This window comes from Myotis yumanensis, unplaced genomic scaffold (assembly GCF_028538775.1).
Source record: "Myotis yumanensis isolate MYYU_CA2020_CCGP unplaced genomic scaffold, mMyoYum1.0.hap1 SCAF_12, whole genome shotgun sequence".
NCBI lineage: Eukaryota > Metazoa > Chordata > Mammalia > Chiroptera > Vespertilionidae > Myotis > Myotis yumanensis.
Window position 1 is genome coordinate 15,539,207 of NW_027223763.1, and position 21,714 is coordinate 15,560,920.

Genomic DNA, 21,714 nt, shown 5'->3' on the forward strand with positions numbered 1-21,714 from the left:
AGCCTGGTCCACAGCATGCAGCCCAGTCTCTGCCGGCCAGAGTTGTTATTCTCTGTTTTATAATTGAGAACACTGAGGCCCAGAGCGGGGAGGTGCATTGTCGAGGTCACTCAGCCAACCAGGGACAGAACTGGCATTTGAACCTGCATCTCCCCATCTTGTCCTGCCCCTGCCCCTGGCCTGGCCCCCACTGGTCAGAAGGTGTCTGTGCAGGGTGGACACCACCCTTCTTCACCCCACCCTGTGTCCCTGGCAGGCCTGCCCCTCTTCCAGGGGGCTCAAAAGAGTGGGTATAGGGGGCTAGCTCAGATGCCTTCATGCCCCACCCCCATGGTATGAAAATAAAGTGATTGTCTCTGTCATATCAAGTGACATTTGGGTTGGATTGCAGACATAATGACATCTGAGTCTTCTGGGGAGAACTGCTTCCCAAGCCAGGAAGCCCTCTTGCGGTGGCAGCGATGACATCTGTTTCCGACACAAGGTCCCACACTGGGATGAGTAACTTTTCCTGTGGAATGTCTGAGATGAGCCGTGACTTTTACTGCCCTGCTCCGGCACCTTAGATGGCTCCCAGGGGTGGGATCCAGTTCCCCAGCATTTGAGGTGTCCCCCCCCAGCCCCCGCCTGTCCTAACCTCCGTGCCCTTGCACAGCTGGCTCTGCTGCCCACAGTTCCTCTCCATTCCTCTGCCTCGAGAGCTCCTTCCCTGCTCCGTGCTCCCCTGGACCCCAGCAGGCACCCCCTTCCCCTAGGCTCCAGAACACGGATACTGAGACTTAACCATCGCCAGACCCGGGGACTTTCTCAAGGGCAACTACTGTTTCTGATGTATCTGAACTCCAGGCGCTGGGGCTGGGCACACGGAGGAGCCTGTGGGGTGAAGGTGTGTGAGAGGCAGTGGATGAATAAGCGAGTGCAGGGTGAGGAGAGACGAGACAGGCATCTACCTCCTTGCTTCTGAGACCCCCACACCTTTTGTCTTGGGAGGAGAGGTCAGGACAAGTCACGCAGACCACCACCCGGTGGCAAAGCCCAGCAAGGGCACCAGCCCTGGCCTTGAAATTGACCCTTACTCCACCCATGGGCTCCCACGATCCCTCAGGGCAGGACTTCCAGGTGAGCCTGGCCTGCAGATGGTAAATCACCCAGGAGCAGAAATAGCCTATAAAATCCTCTCCCAAAACAGTGCGTTTTGTATCCTGTAGTGAAAGGGCTTTTAAAAGCACTGCTCACTCAGGTGGATTTATGGGGCTGCTGCCCGCCTCTCGCCTCTCCCTCCCATGAGTGTTTGCAGGTCCCCGGGACTGAGGCACCCTGGGGTCCAGGTGCTCCTGCCGGCTCTTGGTGCAGGGAGAAACAGGATTATACCTCTTCCCTGCCTTGCTGGTCTGGACCGGCTGGGTGCCTGGGGGGACAGAGTGAGGCCGCCTGACCCAACAGAAGCTCCTTATGGCCCAGCACAGAGCTGAAGTCCCACCATCAGTACCTTTCCTCCGGCAAGTTGTTGTCTCCAGAAGGTCCTTCCCATTTACTGTCATCAGATGGGTCACCGTGGAGGGGAAAGATACCAGTTCAAGCTGGAATAGAATTAGAGATCAGCTAACCACTCCCTCATTGTACAGATGGGGAAACGGAGTCAGGCTAACAAGCTCGCTCAGAGCCTCCTAGGGCAGCGATGGGATTCTAGAAGAGCGTGGGCTCTGGGTGCAAGCATTCTGGGTTAGACACAGCCCTGCCTCTTCCTGGCTGTGTGGCCCTGTGGAAGCAGCTTGACCTCTCTGAGCCTCCATTCTCTGATCTGCACTTTGGGTTGTGAGAATTAAATGATGTAAGCCGCATAAAGCTTTAATACCGTGCCTGAGGCTTAGAGCTTCATAACTATATCTGGCTCACTCTTAGCACATTGGAATAGGCTTCACCATTATTAATTAGCAGAGCTGGAACCAGATTTCCTGGCTCTGAGCATGGCTTTTTTTTGTCACTCTGTGGGGTGGCTTCTGCTGAGAGCGTTCACTCACACAGAGTGCGCAGAGCACAGGTTTTGATGGGGAATAAGTGCCGAAATCAGTGAGTCACGTTGGGAAGACTGGCCTGGTGAGGGGACCTTAGTGACAGGGCCTGGAGGGAGGCAGAGGGAGAAAGGGGTGAGGCTCCCTGATGGAGTCGCTTTCCCTGCAGCCGTGCGGCCCTGGTGCCAGACTCCCCACCGAGAGGTCAGAGCTGGCCGAGGGCTTAAGAGCTGATGGAGTGTCTGTGGCATCCAGACCTCTGGGATGGGCTGATTATGCTAAGGCTGGTGGAAGATTTACAGAGCAGTGAGTCACACCCTGGCTGCTCTGGGCTATCACGTCCCTGCCTGGACCACAGGAATGTGTGTCTGATTTCTGGTCACTGATGCTACCCAGTCCTGGGCACTGGCAGGTACCAGGAGGGCCTCTCCCCATGTCCTTATCTCCCCATCCCATCTTCACACCCCCACTCTTCTCCCAATCGGGCACCCTTCCCACCTCCTCTAGACTCTCAGGGTTCCTTAACGGCCCCCTTTCCCTGGGCATCCTCTGCAGAGGTTATGCCTATGTCATAGCCTGGCCTCGGTGTGTCACTCGGGGGTCAGAGGGACCTGTGATCACTGCAGCAGCCTCCGAGGCGGCCAGGCTCGCTGCTGTCCTCACCAGTGCTCGGCCGTGCTTCTGCCCGGAATGCCTGTGTGTGGCTGCCCGGCTCCAGGTAACCTTGGCAAGCCCACCCAGATTGACCCCAAGTGGGAGCCCTTAAAAAGCCTCCCAGATCCCATTCTCTGCCTTCCTCCTTTCTCTTTTACACCATAAATATTTGTTAATCCATTCGGGAAGTATTTATGGCATACCCGCCAGGTGTTCAGCACTGGGGACTCCGGCTGCCGTGGCCCCCACCATCCTGTGGGGGAGACAGACATTAAATAAATACACAATTACAACTGTGATGAGTCTGTAAGGAGGCGTGGCCTAATCTGAGGGCATGAGAGGCCCCTGAGGAGAAGATGTGAGGAGAAACTGAAGGGTGTGCCAGGCCCTCTGGGCAAAGGGGTCCTCTGTTCCAGGCAGTGGGAGCAGCCGGTGCAAAGGCCCTGTGACAGGAGAAGCTGGCAATTTCAAAAGTCCCATTGAAGACAGGAGCTGGAGCACAGGGTCGGGGGCAGGTCATGAGGGGCCATAGGCCTCATAAAGGAGTGAGGCCTTTATCCGAGGAGCCCTGGGGAGCTGTGCAAGAGGTTGAGCTGGTCAGTGGTAAGATCTGATCTGCTTTTTAAAGGCTTCTTCTAGATGCCCTTAGAGAATGAACGGAGGGAGGGTGGCAGGGCTGGAGGTAACAAAAGCAGTGAGGAGGCCCCTGCAGGTGTCTGTGAAGGTCTAGGCCTGCCTTTGCAGCTGAGGGCAGAAAGCCGGCTTTCTTGGGGCCCAGCACATGGCGAGGCTCAGGGGACATGCCCTGGGTGAGCTGTGGACCAGCACCCTGCCTCGTCAGAGGAGATGTGGGTCTTAAAGATGGTTTCCGTTAACTCTTGCTTTCTGTTTCCTTCTGGCTCATGGTTGGCTGGCTCCTGGTGGTTAAAGTCCAAGCCATAAAAAAATAAAAAATGATGACAATGCCAGTGATGATGATAGTAGCTAGCATTTACTGCGTGCTGGGAAATGGGCTAAATTCTTTACATGCGTGATGTCAGAAACCATTACAACAACCTGTGGTGGCTGCCCTTGTCCTCATTCTACAGAAGAGGAAACGGGCCAGTCGGCCAGGTCACTGGCCTAAGGCCCAGAGCCACAGGCAGTGGAACCCGCTGCTCCCCTGCTTCTCGAGGTGGAGGAGGAAGCCTTTGCATTTTACCTGGGATTCCTAGAGACTGAGGTAACCCAAGCACCTGGTGGAGTTCGAGGTGTGATGATGGCAGAGGAGAAATATTTGGAGCAGGGGTCCCTGGCTCTGAACAACCTGCTGGGCCGCAAGACTCTGAGAAACCTCATGTTCAGGGAGCTGCCAGGACAGCTTTCAGGGGGTGAGAGCAGCAAACAGGTCATCCTCAGAGAGGGGCACAGGGTGAGGCCCTGCCCACAAAGCAGGGGGACCAGGAGGTCACCAGCATGGGCTTCCAGCTCTGAGGTCACCCCAACACTCTCCCTTCCTTCCCGTTGTGGTTGTGAACGTGAGCCTGGTGGGCCTGTGTGTTTGGCCTGGTGTCAGCATAATTCTGTGAGAGCCTAATGACAGCTGAGAGTGTGTGTATGTGTTTGTGAGCTTGTATTTGCATGCTTTTCTGTGCGTTTTATGATTGTGTATGTGTGTGTTGGTCAATGTGCACATGTGTTTACACGGTGAGGGTGATGGGGAGACTTGTATGTTTACACATGCATTTCTTGGTGGGTACCCTCCTCCGCCCCCATGCCTTTGTGTCCTTGAACTTGTGTGTTTTTCTGGCCCTGCATATTTGTCCATGTGAACATGTTTAGGTGTCGTTATCCAGGTACTATTTTAATTTGGGAACGATCCTTGAGTGTCAGGCCCCACCCGCTCCTGGCTCTCATGGTCCATGAGTTGGTTCTCTGAGTGACCCAGGCAGTCTGTCTGCCTTCTCTGGGTAGGGAAGAGTATGGAGGGCTTACCTTTCAAGAGCACATTGGCAAGGGGTGAAGGAGGGTTTTATGGGTATAGGATGGCCTGTGAATAGATGGCCACCAGGAAGGCACCAACTTAATCCTGGCTTAACATGCAGTTCCTGTTTCACCTGTCACAGTGTCTGACATTCCACCATTAGTGAGTCATTCCCATCGCTTTGATGATGCATATACCTCCCAAAGGAGGAGGCCAGGAGGCCTGAGGGCTTGCTGAGGGTGGAGCCCCAGGAACAGAGAAGGAGGGAGGAGGAATCCAGCATCTGAAGGACTCCGTGAAGCCGGAGAATTCACTGGTACTGCCGTGTGGGAGGGAGAGCCCACTGTGGAAGGCAGCTGCTCTAGCTTTCCAGAATCAGTTATCAGCACTGGAAAGGAGCTTGGCCATCACCCAACCCAGCCCCCATGGTACAGATGGGAAGACTGAGGCCTGGAAAGAGGAAACACGGGGAGCCTGGGAGGCCTTGAAGGGTGGGGTGCTAGGCGAGGAGAGGGTGACTCTGGGCAGATCACTGCCCTCTGGGCCTCAGGTGCCTTGTCTGTACCATATGGACATTGGCCCGATTGCCCCCATGAGCCCTCCTGGCTCTCACCCTGTGACTCTGGTAGCAGGACTCCTCACTGCCTCCAGCCCCTTCCCAGAGCCTGTGTCCAGGTGGGGTGAGGTGTCCAGTCTGCCTGCCAGCCTGTGTGCCCCACAGATCTCCTCCTGGGGTGCTATCTGGATGGGATCTGCCCCTCCCTTTCCTGTTTACTTGGGCGTGCTGTTGGCATTTGCACAAAGCCCCAGAAAGATACTGAGAGACACGACCTCTGCTTGGGCGCCAGCCTTGGAACTGGCCCTGGGAGGAGGAGCTGGGCCCGGCAGAGGGAGGGCTCATGAGGTGGGGTGCTGCCTCCATCCTGAGCACTGCCTCAGCGGCCCAGGGTGGGCAGCCCGGGGCTCACTGGCAGGGCAGGCCCATCCATCCATTTGCAGTGACCTAGGGTCCGTTTGCTAAAAGGGGAGCAGCTGAAGAAGGCAGGACCAAGTAGATGGTGGAGCTGGGGGAAGGAACTCGCCCTTCAGAGAGCACCTACTATGAGCCGGGCGTGGTGCTTGATGCTTTTCACTCGGGTGAGAAAGTGGCCCAGAGACCAGTGGTGACATGCAGCTCCCAGGTGCCCAAGTGCTGGTGCTGGAATGCAAACCCCTAGGTGCCTCCTGGTCAGGGAGCGAAGCACATGTGAGGATGGGCCAGGCTTCCCTTTCCTGAGCCTCCAGGTCCTCACTTGTGAGCTCCAGGCTGTCAGTGAGAGAGCACACTTTCCCTTTGTCCTCCCACCCAGAGGCCCAGCACAGTGCCTGGTGCTCCGTGGAGGGAGGATGGGCTGAGCTGTCAGTTCTCCTTCTGGCCTTTGACTTATATGTGTGCATGCGTGCAAGTGTGTGTGTGTGTGTGTGTGTGTGTGTGTACATGTGTACATGTGCATGTGTAAGAGGGACTCACCCTGCCCATGCCATGGGCTAGAACTCTCCTGGTTACATGCCCAGCTCTACTGCCTATCAGCTCTGCCACTGGGCAAGTGGCTTAACTTCTCTGAACCTCCATTTACCCACTTGAAAACCTGACACACTCTGAATTCTGAGGCGCACAGTTTCCCAAGGAGGCCCAGGAAGAGGCATTGGGCCCTCCTTGGGACGTGCAGCGGGTGTCGGGGGCAGAGCGACTTGGCAGAGCCGGAGCACGATAACGGGTAATTTATCATCATCATCATCGCTTGGAATTGATTGAAATGGGTGAGTGAAGAACTCGTGTGTCTGGAATTCTGAAAGGCCCTTGAGAAAGTCTCAGAACATCCTGGAGAAGGAGCAGGGCTGTGGGCCCGATGCCAGGATGGTGGCGTAGTGAGTGGCTGGAACAGGGGTGAGGGAGCTGCTGAGAACTGGGGTCCTTCCAGCCAGAGAACCCACAGACTCCTGTCCTCCATTCAGACTGCCTTGCACTTTGGTCAGTGACCCGGATGAAAGCCCAGGGGTCCCCTGGATCAGGCTAGCGGGAGGACTTCCAGATGGGCAGCGGGCATTCACAGCTGTCAGCTCCCAAACACCGGGTTGGACTGGGGGTGGGGGAGGCATGGCACCAGGCAGCAGCCTTGTGCAAAAGCCTCCGGGGCCTGAGTTGACCTCAGTCAGTGACAGCTGTCTGAGAGGCACAGGGAACACGGCTGTGTGAGGGGAGGCAGAGCGCCCCATCTGGGGAGGGCGGAGGCTCGGTTCCCACGGACTGTGCGGGACTGCGCGGGCTCCTCGCTGAGCTTGAGACATCAGTGCCTGCTCTAGTGAATGGGAGCTGGGGCCGCCACCTGAGCAGCCCGCCCCAGCTCTTTGTATCTCCAGAGTCTCTGTGAGGTGCCTTTAAGAAAAACAAAACAGCGCTTGTTGAAAAAAGTTCAAAACTACCAAACTGGATGATAGCCTGTAACTCCAGCCTCACTTTGCAAGCCTGCTCGTTCCTTTCCTAGGCATGGCATCAGGCTGCCAGGCCACCGTCAAGCTCCTCAGATTGCCAGACAGACTTCCACCTGTGGTGGCCACATACCTTCTCAGAGCAAAAATCGGCGGTTGCACTAGAGCCGCAGGATTTTAGTAGTCTCCGTGTGCCACAAGAGGAAGAAGGTGGAAAATCGCTGTACTAGAGGCAACCTCAGTGATGGTAATAATAAAGCTGGCAACTACTATGTTTAGTTGCTTAATAGTTACCGTGTTACTGGTGATCTCTTACCTCATGTAATCCTTCCCACCCTATAGATGTCATCAGCCCATTTCATAGATAGGGACACAGGCTCAGAGAGCTCTAGTATTTTGCACGCCCCCACTCCCCCCTCCCTTCAGTCCTCGCTTATCAGAATTAAGATTTGAACACAAGTGGTGGGAGAGGACTTGTGCTGTGATCAGCAGGACCATCTTACATAGGATCTGCCTCCTGGAGAAGGTGGGATAAAGTCAGGCCCCTCGGATGTGGAAAGAGGGGTCCAGAGCTTTGTCTGTCCCGCTGAAGCCTCACTGCAGTCCCCACCCATTTCACAGAGAAGTCAGGTGAGGGCCTGCCGGCCATCCCCCAGCCAGGGGATCTGTGGAGCCTGAGTAGAGCCCCGTGTGCCTTCCTCCAGCTCCCAGTGGACTCGGCTGCAGTCCTAGAACCTGTTTCACTTAAAGAAGGAACATGATTTTCCCACTGCCCCTCACTAAAGGTTGACTTGGGTTTAGACCAGTGATGCCGAACCTTTTGAGCTCGGCGTGTCAGCATTTTGAAAAACCCTAACTTAACTCTGGTGCTGTGTCACATATAGAAATTTTTTGATATTTGCAACCATAGTAAAACAAAGATTTATATTTTTATGTTTATTTTATATATTTAAATGCCATTTAACGAAGGAAAATCAACCAAAAAAATGAGTTCACGTGTCACCTCTGACACGCATGTCATAGGTTCGCCATCACTGGTCTAGACTCTAGAACAAGATTTTCTGTCTGGAAGACCGCCAGTCTCTCTTCCTGAGTTCAGGGCTGCAGCTGCCTCCAGAAATAATGTCTGGGGACCTGCCCGTGAAGGGACAGGAGAAAAGGCTCCGCTTCCTTCGTCCAGCACTGAGTGAGGAGCCACTTTGGGCCTCCACCCCACGAAGAGGTCAGTAAGCAAGCTGTGAGGCTGGCCAGAGCAGGGCACTGGACTAACCTTTGACTGACCTTGCTATGTGACCTTGGTGCCTCATTCACTCTGGCAATGTGTTCTTTTGGATCGGAGTCCCCTTTTAGCTGTCTGGGCTTTCTGGGGTGATGAGCATTTGTTAAGCCTGGCATAGGCAGGGACATGAGCTGAGTCCTCTGGGGGACACAAGGGTAGACATGTGCAGTGTGGTGGGAGTAAATGGGGGTCCTCCCCGTTCTCAACTTTGGTTCTCAACCTTCCTAATGCCGCGACCCTTTAATACAGTTCCTCATGTTGTGGTGACCCCCAACCATGAAATTATTTTCGTTGCTACTTCATAACTGTAATTTTGCTACTGTTATGAATCGTAATGTAAACATCTGATATGCTATGTGTGTTTTCCGATGGTCGTGACCCACAGGTTGAGAACCGCAAAGCATCACTCTCCCATGATCTGAGCTCTCTGGCCTCTTAATCTGTACATTGCTCACCTCCTAGCGTTCATGACCATCTTGGTCACTGTGTCTGACACATAGTGGGCTTTAATAAATGGTGGATGAGTGACTGTTACAGAGAGTTTGAGTCCCTAAGGTCATGGTCAGTTGGGAGGCTGCTTGTCAGAGGAGCATTAGGTGTCACCTTAGGAAAGGTGGGCGGAGGAAGTGACACATGTCTCACTCAATCTCCTAGGAGGGAGAAAAAAAATTTTTTTTTCACTAAAAATATGGGTAAAGCTGTCAATATTGCTACATAATAAGCAACATAGATTTTGAAACATGTCTTGTGGTTCTTTGTGCCACATGAGTGTAAAAATTGTGAAATTTCCATCAGTGTAGAAAATAAAAAACAAGAAAAAGTACAAACCCATTGGGGGAACTTGCTTGACAGCAACACCTGTTCGAGAAGAACCCATCCAAGTTAACCAGGTGCATCTCCCCTCCCCCCATACCTGGCAAGAGGCCAAGATTTGGAGAGTCAAGAGCTTGTGTGAAGGTGTGGGTTCCTGTCTCCATGCTGTGTTCCCCAGAGGGTCTAATGTCCACTGATCTTCACCTTTTGTGGTCCCTCTGCATTGGGCATTGCCCTATGGGTGACCCCTCAGGATTAGGGTCCCTCCTGCAGCTAACACCTGAGAGATACCTGGTGAATTGCAGCTGGTGAGAGCATCTTCCTGCGTGGGTACTCTGAGCTGCAGAGGTGAGAGGCTTTTGGAGTCCAAGGCCTGAGAAGCCTTCTGGATGTGGTGGCATTTCAGTTGGGCCTTGTAGGATGTGCAGAATTCTGACAGGTAGCCACAAGGATAGGTCTTCCATGGATGTGAGAGATCGAGTGGGAGGGAAAAGTAAGGGGAGAAAGGAAAAGAAAAGCTTGGAGAGGGTGGGCAGAAGTGGGGATCCTGTGGGGAAAGCTCTGGCTTTAGGTTGGCCTGGAAGCTGTGTGTCCTTGGGAAAGTCATTTTACTTCTGAGCAAGGTTTACCATCTTCATTTTTTTTTTTTTCTGTGTGGGTGATGAGATGATGTGTACAACCAATGTTTGACCTTGTCATGTCCAGGGTGCTGGGGCCATAGAGAGGGGCAGATCCCGCAAAGGGCATGACCTATAGCAGATGTCCACTTTTCCCCTGGACCAGAGAGGGCCCCTAAAACTACCCTCTGTTGTGTGATGGATGAAATGTGATGTTCAGATCATGTACAAATAAGTTAACATCCCATTTGCCTGGAATTGAGGCAGGGGTGGTGAAGCCCCGGAGCCCTCTCAAATAAATTCCCCCTCAGGGTATCTCCCCCCAAACCCCAGTTTTCCTCCCCTTCCAGCATCCTGTGTGTTCCAAGTTCAGAACACCCCAGGCTGTGGCCCCCTGAGGCTCCAAATCTACCCATTCTCTTATAAAGGGAGCGCTGGTTCAGCCTGCATTTCAGTATTGGACGAATGCCTGTCTCGCTATTGGGCTAGAAGTTCTTGGGGCTGGAGGTGGGATTAAGCTCTGTCCTGAGTCCAGGGAAGTCTGGTAGCTGGAGGAATGGCTTGAATGCCCTCCACCCAGCTGAGATCTGCCACACTCCTCCCAGGAGCAGCCCCTCTCCACCATGAGTCATGAATGGGCCCAGGCAGCTGTCCCTCTAACGAAGGCCCCCCCCCCCCCCCCCCCGGTCCCTGGGACCTGGCTCCACATCTTGAAGCATGCAATGGAGATACTCGGCAGATCCTCAGCCCCTTGGCTCTCCCTGAGCTAGGCACTAGGGACCCTGAACCCAAGGTGGTTGCCCCGGCTGGGATACTGTGACTCTATCCAAGGGCTACCCCCTGAGGGCCAGTGATGGTCATCTACGGAAGGAAGGGCACCCAGGTTAAGGGTCCAGGTGGCCAGGATAGCCTGCCGGCCCCTGGAGGACCTCACACCTGCTCTCAGAGCCTTCGTTTCCCCGATCTGTGTAACCAGGGCTGTGGGGAGGAAGGCACTTTGTCAATCTGGAAAGGTGTGGGAGGCGTGGATTTTTCAAGGTGGGTGGGGGGTGTGACCTCGTTTCCGGTCGAGGTGAGGGGACCGCGGCCGCCCAAGCCCCCGGGGGTCCCCGCCCCTCCGCAGCCCCGCCCCCTCGTCCCCTGTCCCCCGCGCCCGGGGGGCTCGGGCAGCCTCGGCCGCGGCCGGCGCGACTCGGCTCCGCGTCGCCATGGCAACAGTGGCTTAGGGGCGGGGGCGATGTGGCGGGCTGGGCTGGGCTAGGTTGGGCCGGGCGGGCGGCGCGGGGTGGGCTGGGCCTCGCAGCGCGGGCCGGGCCGTCGGCGCTCGGTCGGCGGGCGGCGCGGGCTGCGAGCTGCTGGGGCCGAGCCCGAGCCCGCGGCCGCCCGAGCCGGGGCGCGGGTCCCGCGCGGGTCCCGGGCCCAGCGCCGTCGCCGCGCTAACCCCGCCTCCCCTTCCCCTTCTTGTCGCCCCGCGCGCAGGGCTTCCTCAGCCGCCGCCTCAAGGGCTCCATCAAGCGCACCAAGAGCCAGCCCAAGCTGGACCGCAACCACAGCTTCCGCCACATCCTGCCGGGGTTCCGGAGCGCCGCCGCCGCCGCCGCCTCCTCCGCCGCGGACAATGAGAGGTGAGCCCGCCGCCGCCGCCGCCGGCCGACCCGGCCTCCTCGCGCCGCCGCCCCGGGATGCGCCCCGGAGGGCGCGGGGACAAAGCGGGAGCCGGCGCCGGAGCGCGCTGAACGCGGGAGGGTGCGCCACGCCGCCCTCCGGCAACTTGTGGGGCCACCGCGGACTGGGGGGTACGACGGGTGGACCCTTCTCTTACCCGCCTCCCCCGGGGTGAGGCCGGGCAGGAAGTGCCCTCGGCGAGAAGTCCTGCCTCGCCTGGCCGAGGTGGGCATTGTTTCCCGGGCGCTGCAGTGCCCGGCGCTGGGGACAGAAGTGGCGCCTCCATCCACAGGACGCACCCTCCCCGCCTCTGGAGCCCCTGGGTGTCCGATACAAAAGGCATTTTCTGCTGGGTTTTGCTGAAACCCAGTGGTGAGGAAAAGGGTGAACATCTGGCGGGGAGGAGCAGGGGGCTGGGCCGCTTAGGGGGCACATCTGCTCTAAGTAGGGCGCACGCTTTTCTAGGGGCGGGGGTGAGCCGAGCGGCAGTGCCGGGGTCCTGAGCTCAGAGCATCGCCGGCGGCTGTCGACGAAGGGCCTTCGCCTCTCCAGCCTGGGCAGCTGCTTCCCTTCCTTACCTCTCCACTCCCAGGGGTGTCTCCTGTTCCCTGTTTCCTTTTCCTGGGCAAGCCAGGAGCAGGGTGTGGAAATTCCAGGGGGAGGTGGCTTGTGGGCCCGAGGAGGAGCAGGGGGAGGCAGTTGAGCCTGCCTGGAGTCACCGGGAGCTGAGCAGGCTTCAGCTCGCAAGGGCAAGCCATCCTGTGTCCGCCTGTAGGGGCACTGGGCAGGCACAGTCCCTCGGGGCCCAGGTCACACTCCTCGAGCCCTGCCAGCCACCACACCTTTCCACTTGGGCACAGGTACAGTGATGGATTCCGGTGCCAGTTAGAACGTGTCCCTCCCTGCTCAGCTAGTGGAGGTGAAAGAACGGGCAGGCACCATTCAGCCCCACATCTCAGGCCGCTGGCATCTGCCTTAAAAGGGCTGTGCCTTGTGTGTGATCAGCGAGTTGGCGGGTAGGGGAGGCACAGGAGGAATGAAAATGTGTTTCTGCTCCCCCTTAGTTCCAGCAAGGAAAGGAGTACAAGTTATAGCCCAACTCCTGCCCAAGGTTGAGTGACTTTAACTGACCCCTAACATCTTTCCGGAGAGTAGCCCCAGTAGAATTACTAGACCTTTAATTTCTACCAGCCGAGAGCTGCTCTTCCCAGGGTATCCTACGGCTGCCTGCAGCTAGTTTCCTGCCCCGACTGCCAAGCCTAGCCCGAGGCAGGACCCTCAGCCTTTCTCTGATGGCCATGGTGCCCCAGGGGACCAGGCGTGCCGTGGCAGGCAGATGCAGCCAGGCCAGAGCTCAGTGCTGGGTGCAGCCACTGCGTCTTTGAAAATCTCGCTTCCCATCTTTGTTATTGTCTCGGAGTCAGGCCACCGGGCTTGCTGCCTTCCTCCCTACGCCGGGCCCCGCCTCCGGCTCTCTCCCCCAGGAACATGCCTTTCTCTGCGCTTTCCTTGGCGGGGGTCAGGAACCTCTGCACCCGCATGCGGGGGCTTGTGTACGTACCCCGTTTTGTGTGCATGTGTTGATTGTCGGGGAGCAGGAGAGACAGCAGGCAGTCCGGTCTCTGAGTGTGTCTGCCCTCCCGGGAGCAGACAGCGTGCATGCCATGTTTACCTCCTTTCCATGGAGAGCCTGCACCGAGAAGCTGGTGAACGCTTGGCCGGCAACCCTGGCTGGAGGTTGGGGCATGGCCGAGATGCCCTCGAGCAGGTCCTGCCCAGCTTGGCCTCAGGTCAGCATTGCCTAATGCTGGAGGGGCTCGGAGTGGGGGGTTGGGAGTGAATTTGTTTAAGCCCATCTCTAGAAATGGTGGTAAACGGTAGTGGTTGGAGCAGAATGGCAATGGCAGTGGTGTGGAATTGTCTTATTAATTTTCCATAAAATCTGGCTTGGTGGCTTCTCTGGCACAGGAGATTTCCTACGGACGGGCAGGGAGACTGAGTTTGAAATCTCTCTTCCCAGCCTTGGAGCTGAAATAGGGTTGGCTAGGACTGGGGTCTCCTGTTTTGCTGCTTTGGTTAGAAATAGACTCATTGGCTGCTGCTGGGATGGATGGGCAGATATTTCTCTGGGGCACCCCCTGGAGTCATCCTATTTGGAGTTGAGTGAGTAAAACCGACTCTGGCGACCCAACTCCCGCAAAGCTCTTGGTCAAACCTGGGTGAGTGAGGTACCTCCCTGTACTCTGACTTGGTGTGGTTGTGCTGTTGAAGGCTGGGAGGGCAGAAAGGCTGCCTTTGGCTTGGTTTAGGAACAAGGAGGGGGTGGAATTCGGCTTCATGGGACCCCCACTGGGTTGCCACGCCTTCTGCTGGGGTGGGGGTGGGGGGGTAATGCATAGATGCCAGTCTCCGGGATGTGAATGGGAAGAGGGTGGGGCTTCTAGGTGACAAGTGTGAGCCCTGGTCCCTGTGGCCTCCCCATGTAGACAGACAGCACAGGGCACTTGGGGGCGGCCACTTGGGTTCTGACTTTGGATAAACCTGTCTGCTTTGTGGCTGTTGAAGTGGTTTTGTTGCATGCTGTCTGTGTGCTCTACAAACTGCTGTGTAGGGAAGGTTATTTTTTACTTGGAGGATGGAAACCTCCCTGGGCTCCCCGGGAAAGGAACCTGCCCCAGGTGTGGCGACACTGAGGCTGGCTGGTTGGGGGAGAGGGCTGATGTCTAATTATGAGGCTGGCGTTAGGCCAGCCAGGGCTTGGTGGGCACACTTGGGTACTGGGGGTCCCTAGGGCTACAGGACAGGTTTGAACCTTTGTATTTAATCCCCTGAAGTGGCCTGGGGGAGGTTCCCAGCTGGTCTCCAAAATCCCTGGGCCCCTAGACTCTCATTTCTTCTTTGGAGATTTTGAAAATAAGCACCAAGGACAGGTAATCATTTCTCCTGGATAACTGAAATGAATGCTGCTCGGAGGCTTTCCAGGTGAAAGGTGTGCTGGCAAAAGCATTTTTGTTTTGCAGGCTGGAAATGTTGCCGCTTCATTTACAAGGCTATTTTAATGTGGGTAAAAGCGGTCCAGGATGTGGTGGTTCTGCCTTCCCAGAAGATAATTTCCAAGTCACTCGTTTATTTATTAATGTTCCTGAGAAGCTAGGAGGGTCAGCTGGCAATATTATGCTGTCTTCATCCCTTTTCTCCCTGCCACGGTTTCTGGGTGACCCTGCCCCCGCCCCCCCCACCCCATGCTGGGATTATGTCCTCTCTGGCTCTCTAACTATTCCCCTACACCTGTAGTTATTCTGCAGTGACTGTATTCCCCTTCCCATTCTTCCAGTGTAGAGCTTATCGAATAAACGTGGGCAGCCCAGGTGCAGGGATGCAAAGCTGCTGTGTGCGGAGTTAGAGATGGATTATCCCTCCCAGGAATTGAGTTCCCATACCTGAAAGTTATTAATGGTGGGATTCTAGGCAGTGTGAGACTAGGAAGGGAGATACTGGAAGTTTCAGGTGAGGGCTTTCAGGGACCCTCAACTGGCCCTGAGTAGGTAGGAATTGGTTCTGCCACTTGGGGTGAGGTAGTCCCTGGAGGGGGAGAGGAAGCTTGATGAGGAGCAGGGAAAATGGAAGACAGGATCTGTTTTTCTGCATTAGTGTTGGCAGTAGGTGCAGGAGGGGCTGGGCATCCAGGCCTGGTTTTCCTTGCCTGCCCTCCTTCCCCTACCATAGACAGTGCCTGTTCTTCTCTGCCTTCCCTTGGGTGACTGTGCAGTATAGACAGTTTCTAGGCATAATGGGAAGTAGGCGACCATTGGATTTGAAGCCAGGCTTTCCTGGAGCAAGTCTCTTAACTTTTCTGGGTCTCAGTTTGCACATCTGTAAAATGGGCCTGATGGTAATGTTGGTGGAAACAGTAATCTTAATATATTCAGCACATATTTAATGGGAATTGTCTGTCTGGTTCAGTGCTATTTCCTTTGCAACTAACATTGGTGCTGGGGTCCAACCCCAGCGGGTCCAGGGGTCCCCAAAGGTGTGGACAGAGTCGGCGAAGAAGGAATGACACGGAGGCTGCGTTCAGTTGATCATCATAGTCGGGTTCTCTTGTCAGGGTCTCCTGCCATGTTCTGTAGCCATGTTCTCTTGCTAGGTTCTCCAGCCAGGGTTCTCCAGATTCTCCAGCCAGGTTCAGTTGCCAGGTTCTGTAGCAAGGTTCTCCGGCCAGGTTCTATCCAGGTTCTCCTGCCATTTTCTGTCTAGGTTCTCCAGTGAAGTTCTGTAGCCAGGTTCTGTCCAGGATCTTTTGCCATGTTCTCTCCCTAGGTTCTCTCTCTAGGTTCTGTCTCTAGGTTCTCTCTAGGAACTCCAGCCAAGTCCTGTCTCTAGGTTCTGTCTAGGATCTCCAGCCAAGTCCTGTCTCTTGGTTCTCTCTCTCGGTTCTCTGTCTTGTCTTGTTACATCTGTATTTATACCAGTTGATTTTAATCCTATCAATTTCTATTCCAAAGGTTAGGGTGTTTCTTATCTCCATTCCAGGGAGTAAAGATTATGTAGCTTAAGCGTGATTGTTTGTAGTTAAAGTGATTAACTACCCGCCTGGCACTTAGTTAAGGGGTTTTATTCCCTCCCTAACTTCAGGGAAAAATTCCTACCTGGGGAAACAACCTTTCTCGGAGAGGTGACCTTGGTTAAAACACATAGCGCCAAGAAAGGGAGCAAACATATTAAGAACAGTATGCCATATACACCAGGTCCCTTGAAACATGCTGTGCAGATGTTTCTTCCCTGCAGCGACTGTGTCAAGCAGCAAGGATGGACCAGCTCCCGGCACATTGGGTTTGCACATTTCATTTAAGTATTTCTAAAATTTTAGTCAATAAGTAATAGCATGCAAAAGAGGCTAGACTAGCATGTTGCAGGCTTTCAATAAAAGGTGGTTAATATTGGTTGGGAAAAGTCACCTCATCTTGGTAAGCCTCAGTTTTCTCATCAACAACATGGGAATAAAAACAAGTAATCCTGAGGTGTTATTTCAAGGTTCAAGGTTCAAGGGAGATATCAGATGTTGCTGTCCCTTGTAAGGTGAAAAGGGCTGTAAAGAGGATCATTGTTACCTTGAACACAAGTAATAGATTGACCTTTGTTCCTGGGCAGAATGACCTTTGTTCCTCTCTACACCTGGGGAAGCAAGCCTCTTCTATGTGTGTTTTAAAAATCGGTTTTAAAAGTTACATCTTATATTGGATCATACTTGTTTTTAATCATTTAGGCATTTAGGTTATCTAGCTTTTATTAAAATTAATACTGGTATTTAAATCCTTGAATATTTATCTTTGTCTACTTCTTGATTGTTTCCTTAGGATAAAGTCTTAGAAATGGAATTATTAACTAAAAGAATAGATAGAAATGCCTCCCACCGAAAGCCTATAATAATTTACACTCCCTTAATGATTTTTGAGAGTGCTCGTGAGCACCTATGTCCTCACACCCTTAAAAACATTTTGGTGTCATCATTAAAACAATCTTTGCTATTTGAATAGTCAGGAAAAAAAATGGTATTTCTTTGTTATTTGCATTTCTTTTCTTGCTAGTGATTGAATATTGTTTTCTGAGTTTAATGGCCAGAAGTGCTTTCCCTTTTGAGTCTTGTCTATTCCTGTCCTTTGCCTTCTGACAAGTCCCTGGCAGGATTCTTGGTTGCTTTGTATGGCCTCCCTCTGCTCTGAGAGGCCCCATGTAGGTGGATCTTTGTTAAATGGGCCTCTGCCTTCTGAGAGGTATGGCAGGGAATTCATTAATTATCTACAAGGAAGGCTCTCAGCTCTCTCCTTTCTCTCCTCCCCTTCCCCCTGCCTCTTCATAAGGGAATCGGATTTAATTCTTAATCCGATAATTATCATAAGGAGGCCTGGTGTATACTAGTACACAGCACTTGGAGAGGTCTTCCGCCCTACTGGGTAGTGGGCAGTGAAAGCACTGTTAGATTCAGGGAAACTGAGGTAACAGTCAAAGGCCTGGAGGTGGGACTGCCACGAAGCCAGGCCTTGCCTCGGGGTCCTGACCACCTGCAGTATTGTGCTTGGAGCCCCGTGGGCACCTTGGCAGCAAGGCTGACCTGAGCCCCACACATGAGCAGGTGATTCTGAGCCTCGTCTCCAGAGAGGGAGGGGGAAGCCACAGAACACGACTCGGACGTAGAGAAGAACCAATTTATTTTTTGCCTTTTCATTTTTATCACCCTCCTTTTAGATCTGCAGCTCCCTCGTGTATCTTCCAGAGATCCGAGCCGGGCAATATTTTTAGGATCGGTGGAAATTAGCTAGTGAGAATGTGATCAGCCCCAGGCTCGGGTTTCAAAGACTAGAGAACCTTTCTTTGTACCGGCTTCTGTAGATATATGAATGTCTGTGTTTGCACATTTGTGTATGTCTTGCAAGTGCACACCTGCCCTCATGAGTGTTGTGTGTACGCTATATGTAAATACCCTGTACATGCCTGTGCATTGGAAATGAGTAATGACATGTAAAATGTTTGGAATAGTGCTTGGCACTTCATGTTGGGTTGGACCATATGAAGTGGCTGTTTTTGTAGGTCAAATGTGGGCATATGGTTCAATCTAATAAGTGCTCAATAAGTGTTGACTACCGTTATTGTTATTGTGTCTGTTTATTCTGTGTACATGTATGTGTAGTATGTTCTGTGTTTGAGCTCTCACATGTGCATATCTGTGTGCAGTTTCTGTCTGGGTGTGTGGCTGCTGAGCTGGCCTGCTATATGACAAACCGCCCACCTTCCTGGGGAGAACCTTCCAGGGCTCAGCATATACCTGGGCCATCAGGACAGCAGCCCTCTTGCTTCATTCCCTTCAGCCTTCAGGTGCCAGCAGAGCCCAGGCTGGGGTGTCAGGCCTGAGGGGTGCCGTGGGGCCCATCACATTCTCCCCAAGTAACTCTGCCTATTTCTAAGCCCCATGTCTGAGGACATGCAAATCGACTCTTTAATGGAATCCCTTTGCAAAATATTACTTGAAGCAGAAAGTTAATTACCAGGCTCTAATGAATGGCTATTTTAGAAGGCCACAGAAGAGATCCTAGGGAGACTGAAAGACAAGAAGGAAAACATCCAACTCCCCTCCGGAGTGCCCGGCGACTCCTTCCCAGGCGGCAGAGCACACTTGGCCTCTCCCTGCCTGAGCTGCCGCCCACTCCCTTGTGATTGGCCAAGGGGGAGTGAAAGGCTCCCTTTGCATGCAGACCCTCTGGTGTCCTCTGAGGAGTGGCCTGGGTGCATTCCCACCGGCGGGTGGGCTGTGTGAGTAGCTGTGGATTGCAAGCCTGGACGGAGGTGAGGCCGTACCACCTTACCCGCACCTCCTCCGGGGCCTCTGAGCCTCTGCAGCCAGGTGACACGCCCAAGACCTGGGCTGTGGGAAGGACAGTCACTGGCCACTCTTCAGTAAAACTGGCCCCTCTCCTACTCTTCCAGGGTACTTTGGGCTGCTGCCTACAGACCCCCTGTGCTCTCCCTCCTCCCCCACTGCCTGAGGCAGCTTCTGGAAAGGCTAAATCTCTACCAGGGGCCAGCTCCCTCCTCCCTGTGCTCCCCCAGTGCTCAGTGTGGAGTATTCTGTGATCATGCCTACCCACCCACCTCAGAGCACTGGCTGAAAGCCCAAGGAGATTATTGTGATAGAAATGATGTGCAAGTTTCCCTTCTTAGCTGGCAGTGGCCTGTGATCCCTCCCCTCTGAGATAGAGGGCATCCTATCCTCTGTGGGCATGTGTGGGTATGAGCCTATGGCGCCCACAGCCATGGCGCCCCACCCAGTCTTGTCTACAGGCCTCACCGCCTGCCACCCGGCTAGCACTTGTAAGAACCTTCCAGGTCCTTGTGGAAGCCACCAGTTGTGCACCAGAGTTCCCCTCTGAGCAAGGCAGGTGGTGGGGTGAGGACCCAGGGGAAGGACAGGGAGCTAGGATTCCCCACCTGCAAAGATCCCTGGCAGTCTGCCTGGGAATATCCTGGGCATTGGAGGTGAGGGAGAAAGTGACCCCAAGGCTGGAGGTCAAGCCTGATTCTCGGGGTATGCCAAAAATAGGACTACCCTGTACCCCCACTTAGACCCGCTCAAGAAGCCTGCGAGCACCTGACTCCTAGGGTTATCCCCTCAAAGACCTCCGTTGATGGCTGCGGCCTGGGTGGGCTGGTTACTGTGCTGGAGGAGGAGAGGAGCTACAGGGCAGCCCAGGACTTCCTTAGACGTTCCCCCAAAGGCGCCCTGAGCGAGGCTTTGCCACCCTCACCCTCCTGCTGCCCTTCCCATGCTGCCACTTGTCCCTTGACTGCTACAGGCCAACCTAGAGCGAACAGAGTTCAGGGGTTGCAGGAACGAGGCTCCTGGGCCAGGCTCTATTCTGTGGCTTTGGAAAAGCCACCGAGTCTCAGTTTTCCCATCTCTCTAGTGGGGCCAGTGGGGCAGGAATTGGCCCAGCTAGGTGCTCTGTGGGGTGAGTTACTACTGTCACAATGATTCCCCCCCTCCCTCTTCTAGTGGGCAGCCCCCATGGGAGAGGCCCCGCCCCGTTCCAGCTGGCTCTGGCTACCACCCAGTTAACCCTTGGACCTGCCCTGTTGCCCTGACTTTTCTTGCATCCTCTGGACCCTCGTTGGTAGGCCAGACATGATTATGAAAGAGAGCAGTGGGCAGAGCTATAGACGCACGCTGGTAGCTCATGCCCTGATTTAATGTGATGGTATTGTGGCGGGGGTTTCATATGAGGGCAGTGAATTAGTGCGGCGGCTCCCTGTGCCCACTGACTAAGGGGAAGTTAATTTCATGCTCTGTCTTTTTGACATTCGTAATCAAAGCAGTGTATTGCAGCTGCAGACTGTTAGCACGTGAAGGATGTGCAAGCCTTAACAATTTCTGTTTCCAGTGAAGGGGATTGATTAATAGATTGTTCACAGCCCCGCCCACTCTGTTCCTGTTCCCCTTCCTGCCTTCTTCCCCCCTCTCCAACTTCCCCAGATCTCATCAGGACACCCAGCCCTAGGATTGACTGACTACACTCTTGTCTTGGAAGCAGAGAGGCTGGCCTCTGAGTAGGACTGATAGCCAGTCCAGCCCAGTAGGACTGACCCTTCATCCTCACAAACCAGTATGAAGAGAGATTGCCTGGGACACCTGATAAAATGCAGATTCTTAGGCCCCACCCCAGACCTTCTGAATTAGAGTCTGGTGGAGTAATTGAGTTTCCCCACAGTTTGAGAACGGTTGCCCTAAGTTTATTTCTTTTGCAGAGGGGCAAGAACTGTGCCCTAGTTGGGGGCCAGTGACTTGCCTAGGAACTGCCCACGCTGTGTTCTTAATGACTCCTTATGGTGAGAGGTGTTTTGTTTCCCATTTCACAAATATAGAAACAGAAACTCCAAGAGGAGGAACGTAACTGGTCCCGAATCACACATTGGGGGACCCATGTCCAGGCAGTCCATTCCCTGGTTGGTGCCCCACATACCCCCGTTAGCATGCAGACCCTTCCTTTTTATGGTTGTGGTGCCTTCTTTCAAAAGTCTTTTTTTAAATTTATTGGGGTGACATTGGTTAATAAGATTGTATAAGTTTCAACTGTTCATTATTATGATACGAGATCTGTATATTGCATTGTGTGCCCGAAACCCAAAGTCAGTTCATCTTCTGTCACCATATATTTGGCTCCCTTTACCCTTAACTCACCCCACCCCCTTCCCTCTGGTGACCACCATATTGTTATCTAGATCTATGAGGTTTTTGTTTGCTTGTTTTTCTTGTTTCTTCATTTGTTGTTTTCAGTCCCACATATGAGTGAAATCATATGGTTCTTAACTTTTTCTGACTGACTTTTTTCACTTAGCATGATATTCTCAAGGTCCATCCATGTTGTGGCAAAAGGCAGTATTTCATCTTCTGGCTGAGGAGTATTCCATAGTATGTATGCATCACATCTTCTTTTCCCAATCATCTATCGAGGGACACTTCAGTTGTTTCCATGTCTTGGCCTCTGTGAATAATGCTGCAGTGAACATAGGGGTGCATATATGTTTGTGAATAAATGTTTTCTAATTTTTTCACGTAGATACCCAGAAGAGGGGTTGCTAGGTCATATAACTCTATTCTTAATATTTTGAGGAACCTCCATACTGATTTCCATGGTGGCTGTGCCAGTCTACATTCCCAGCAGCAGTGAATGGGTGTGGTGCCTTTTGAAA

At 53.8% G+C, this 21,714-nt stretch overlaps 1 protein-coding gene across 9 annotated transcripts in view; it reads left to right on the top strand.

Annotated features, from left to right (window-relative positions):
- The window catches only part of DAB2IP (DAB2 interacting protein), a 177,956-nt gene that overhangs the window by 89,508 nt on the left and 66,734 nt on the right, over window positions 1-21,714 (top strand). For 8 of the 9 annotated variants that reach the window (XM_070430834.1, XM_070430832.1, XM_070430837.1 and 5 more), the window contains one exon: window positions 11,287-11,432. In XM_070430834.1, the coding sequence (XP_070286935.1) occupies window positions 11,287-11,432 (146 nt within the window). Of the gene's footprint in view, window positions 1-11,286; window positions 11,433-21,714 lie in introns of those variants that run through there. The other variant, XM_070430841.1, reaches the window with a different exon arrangement.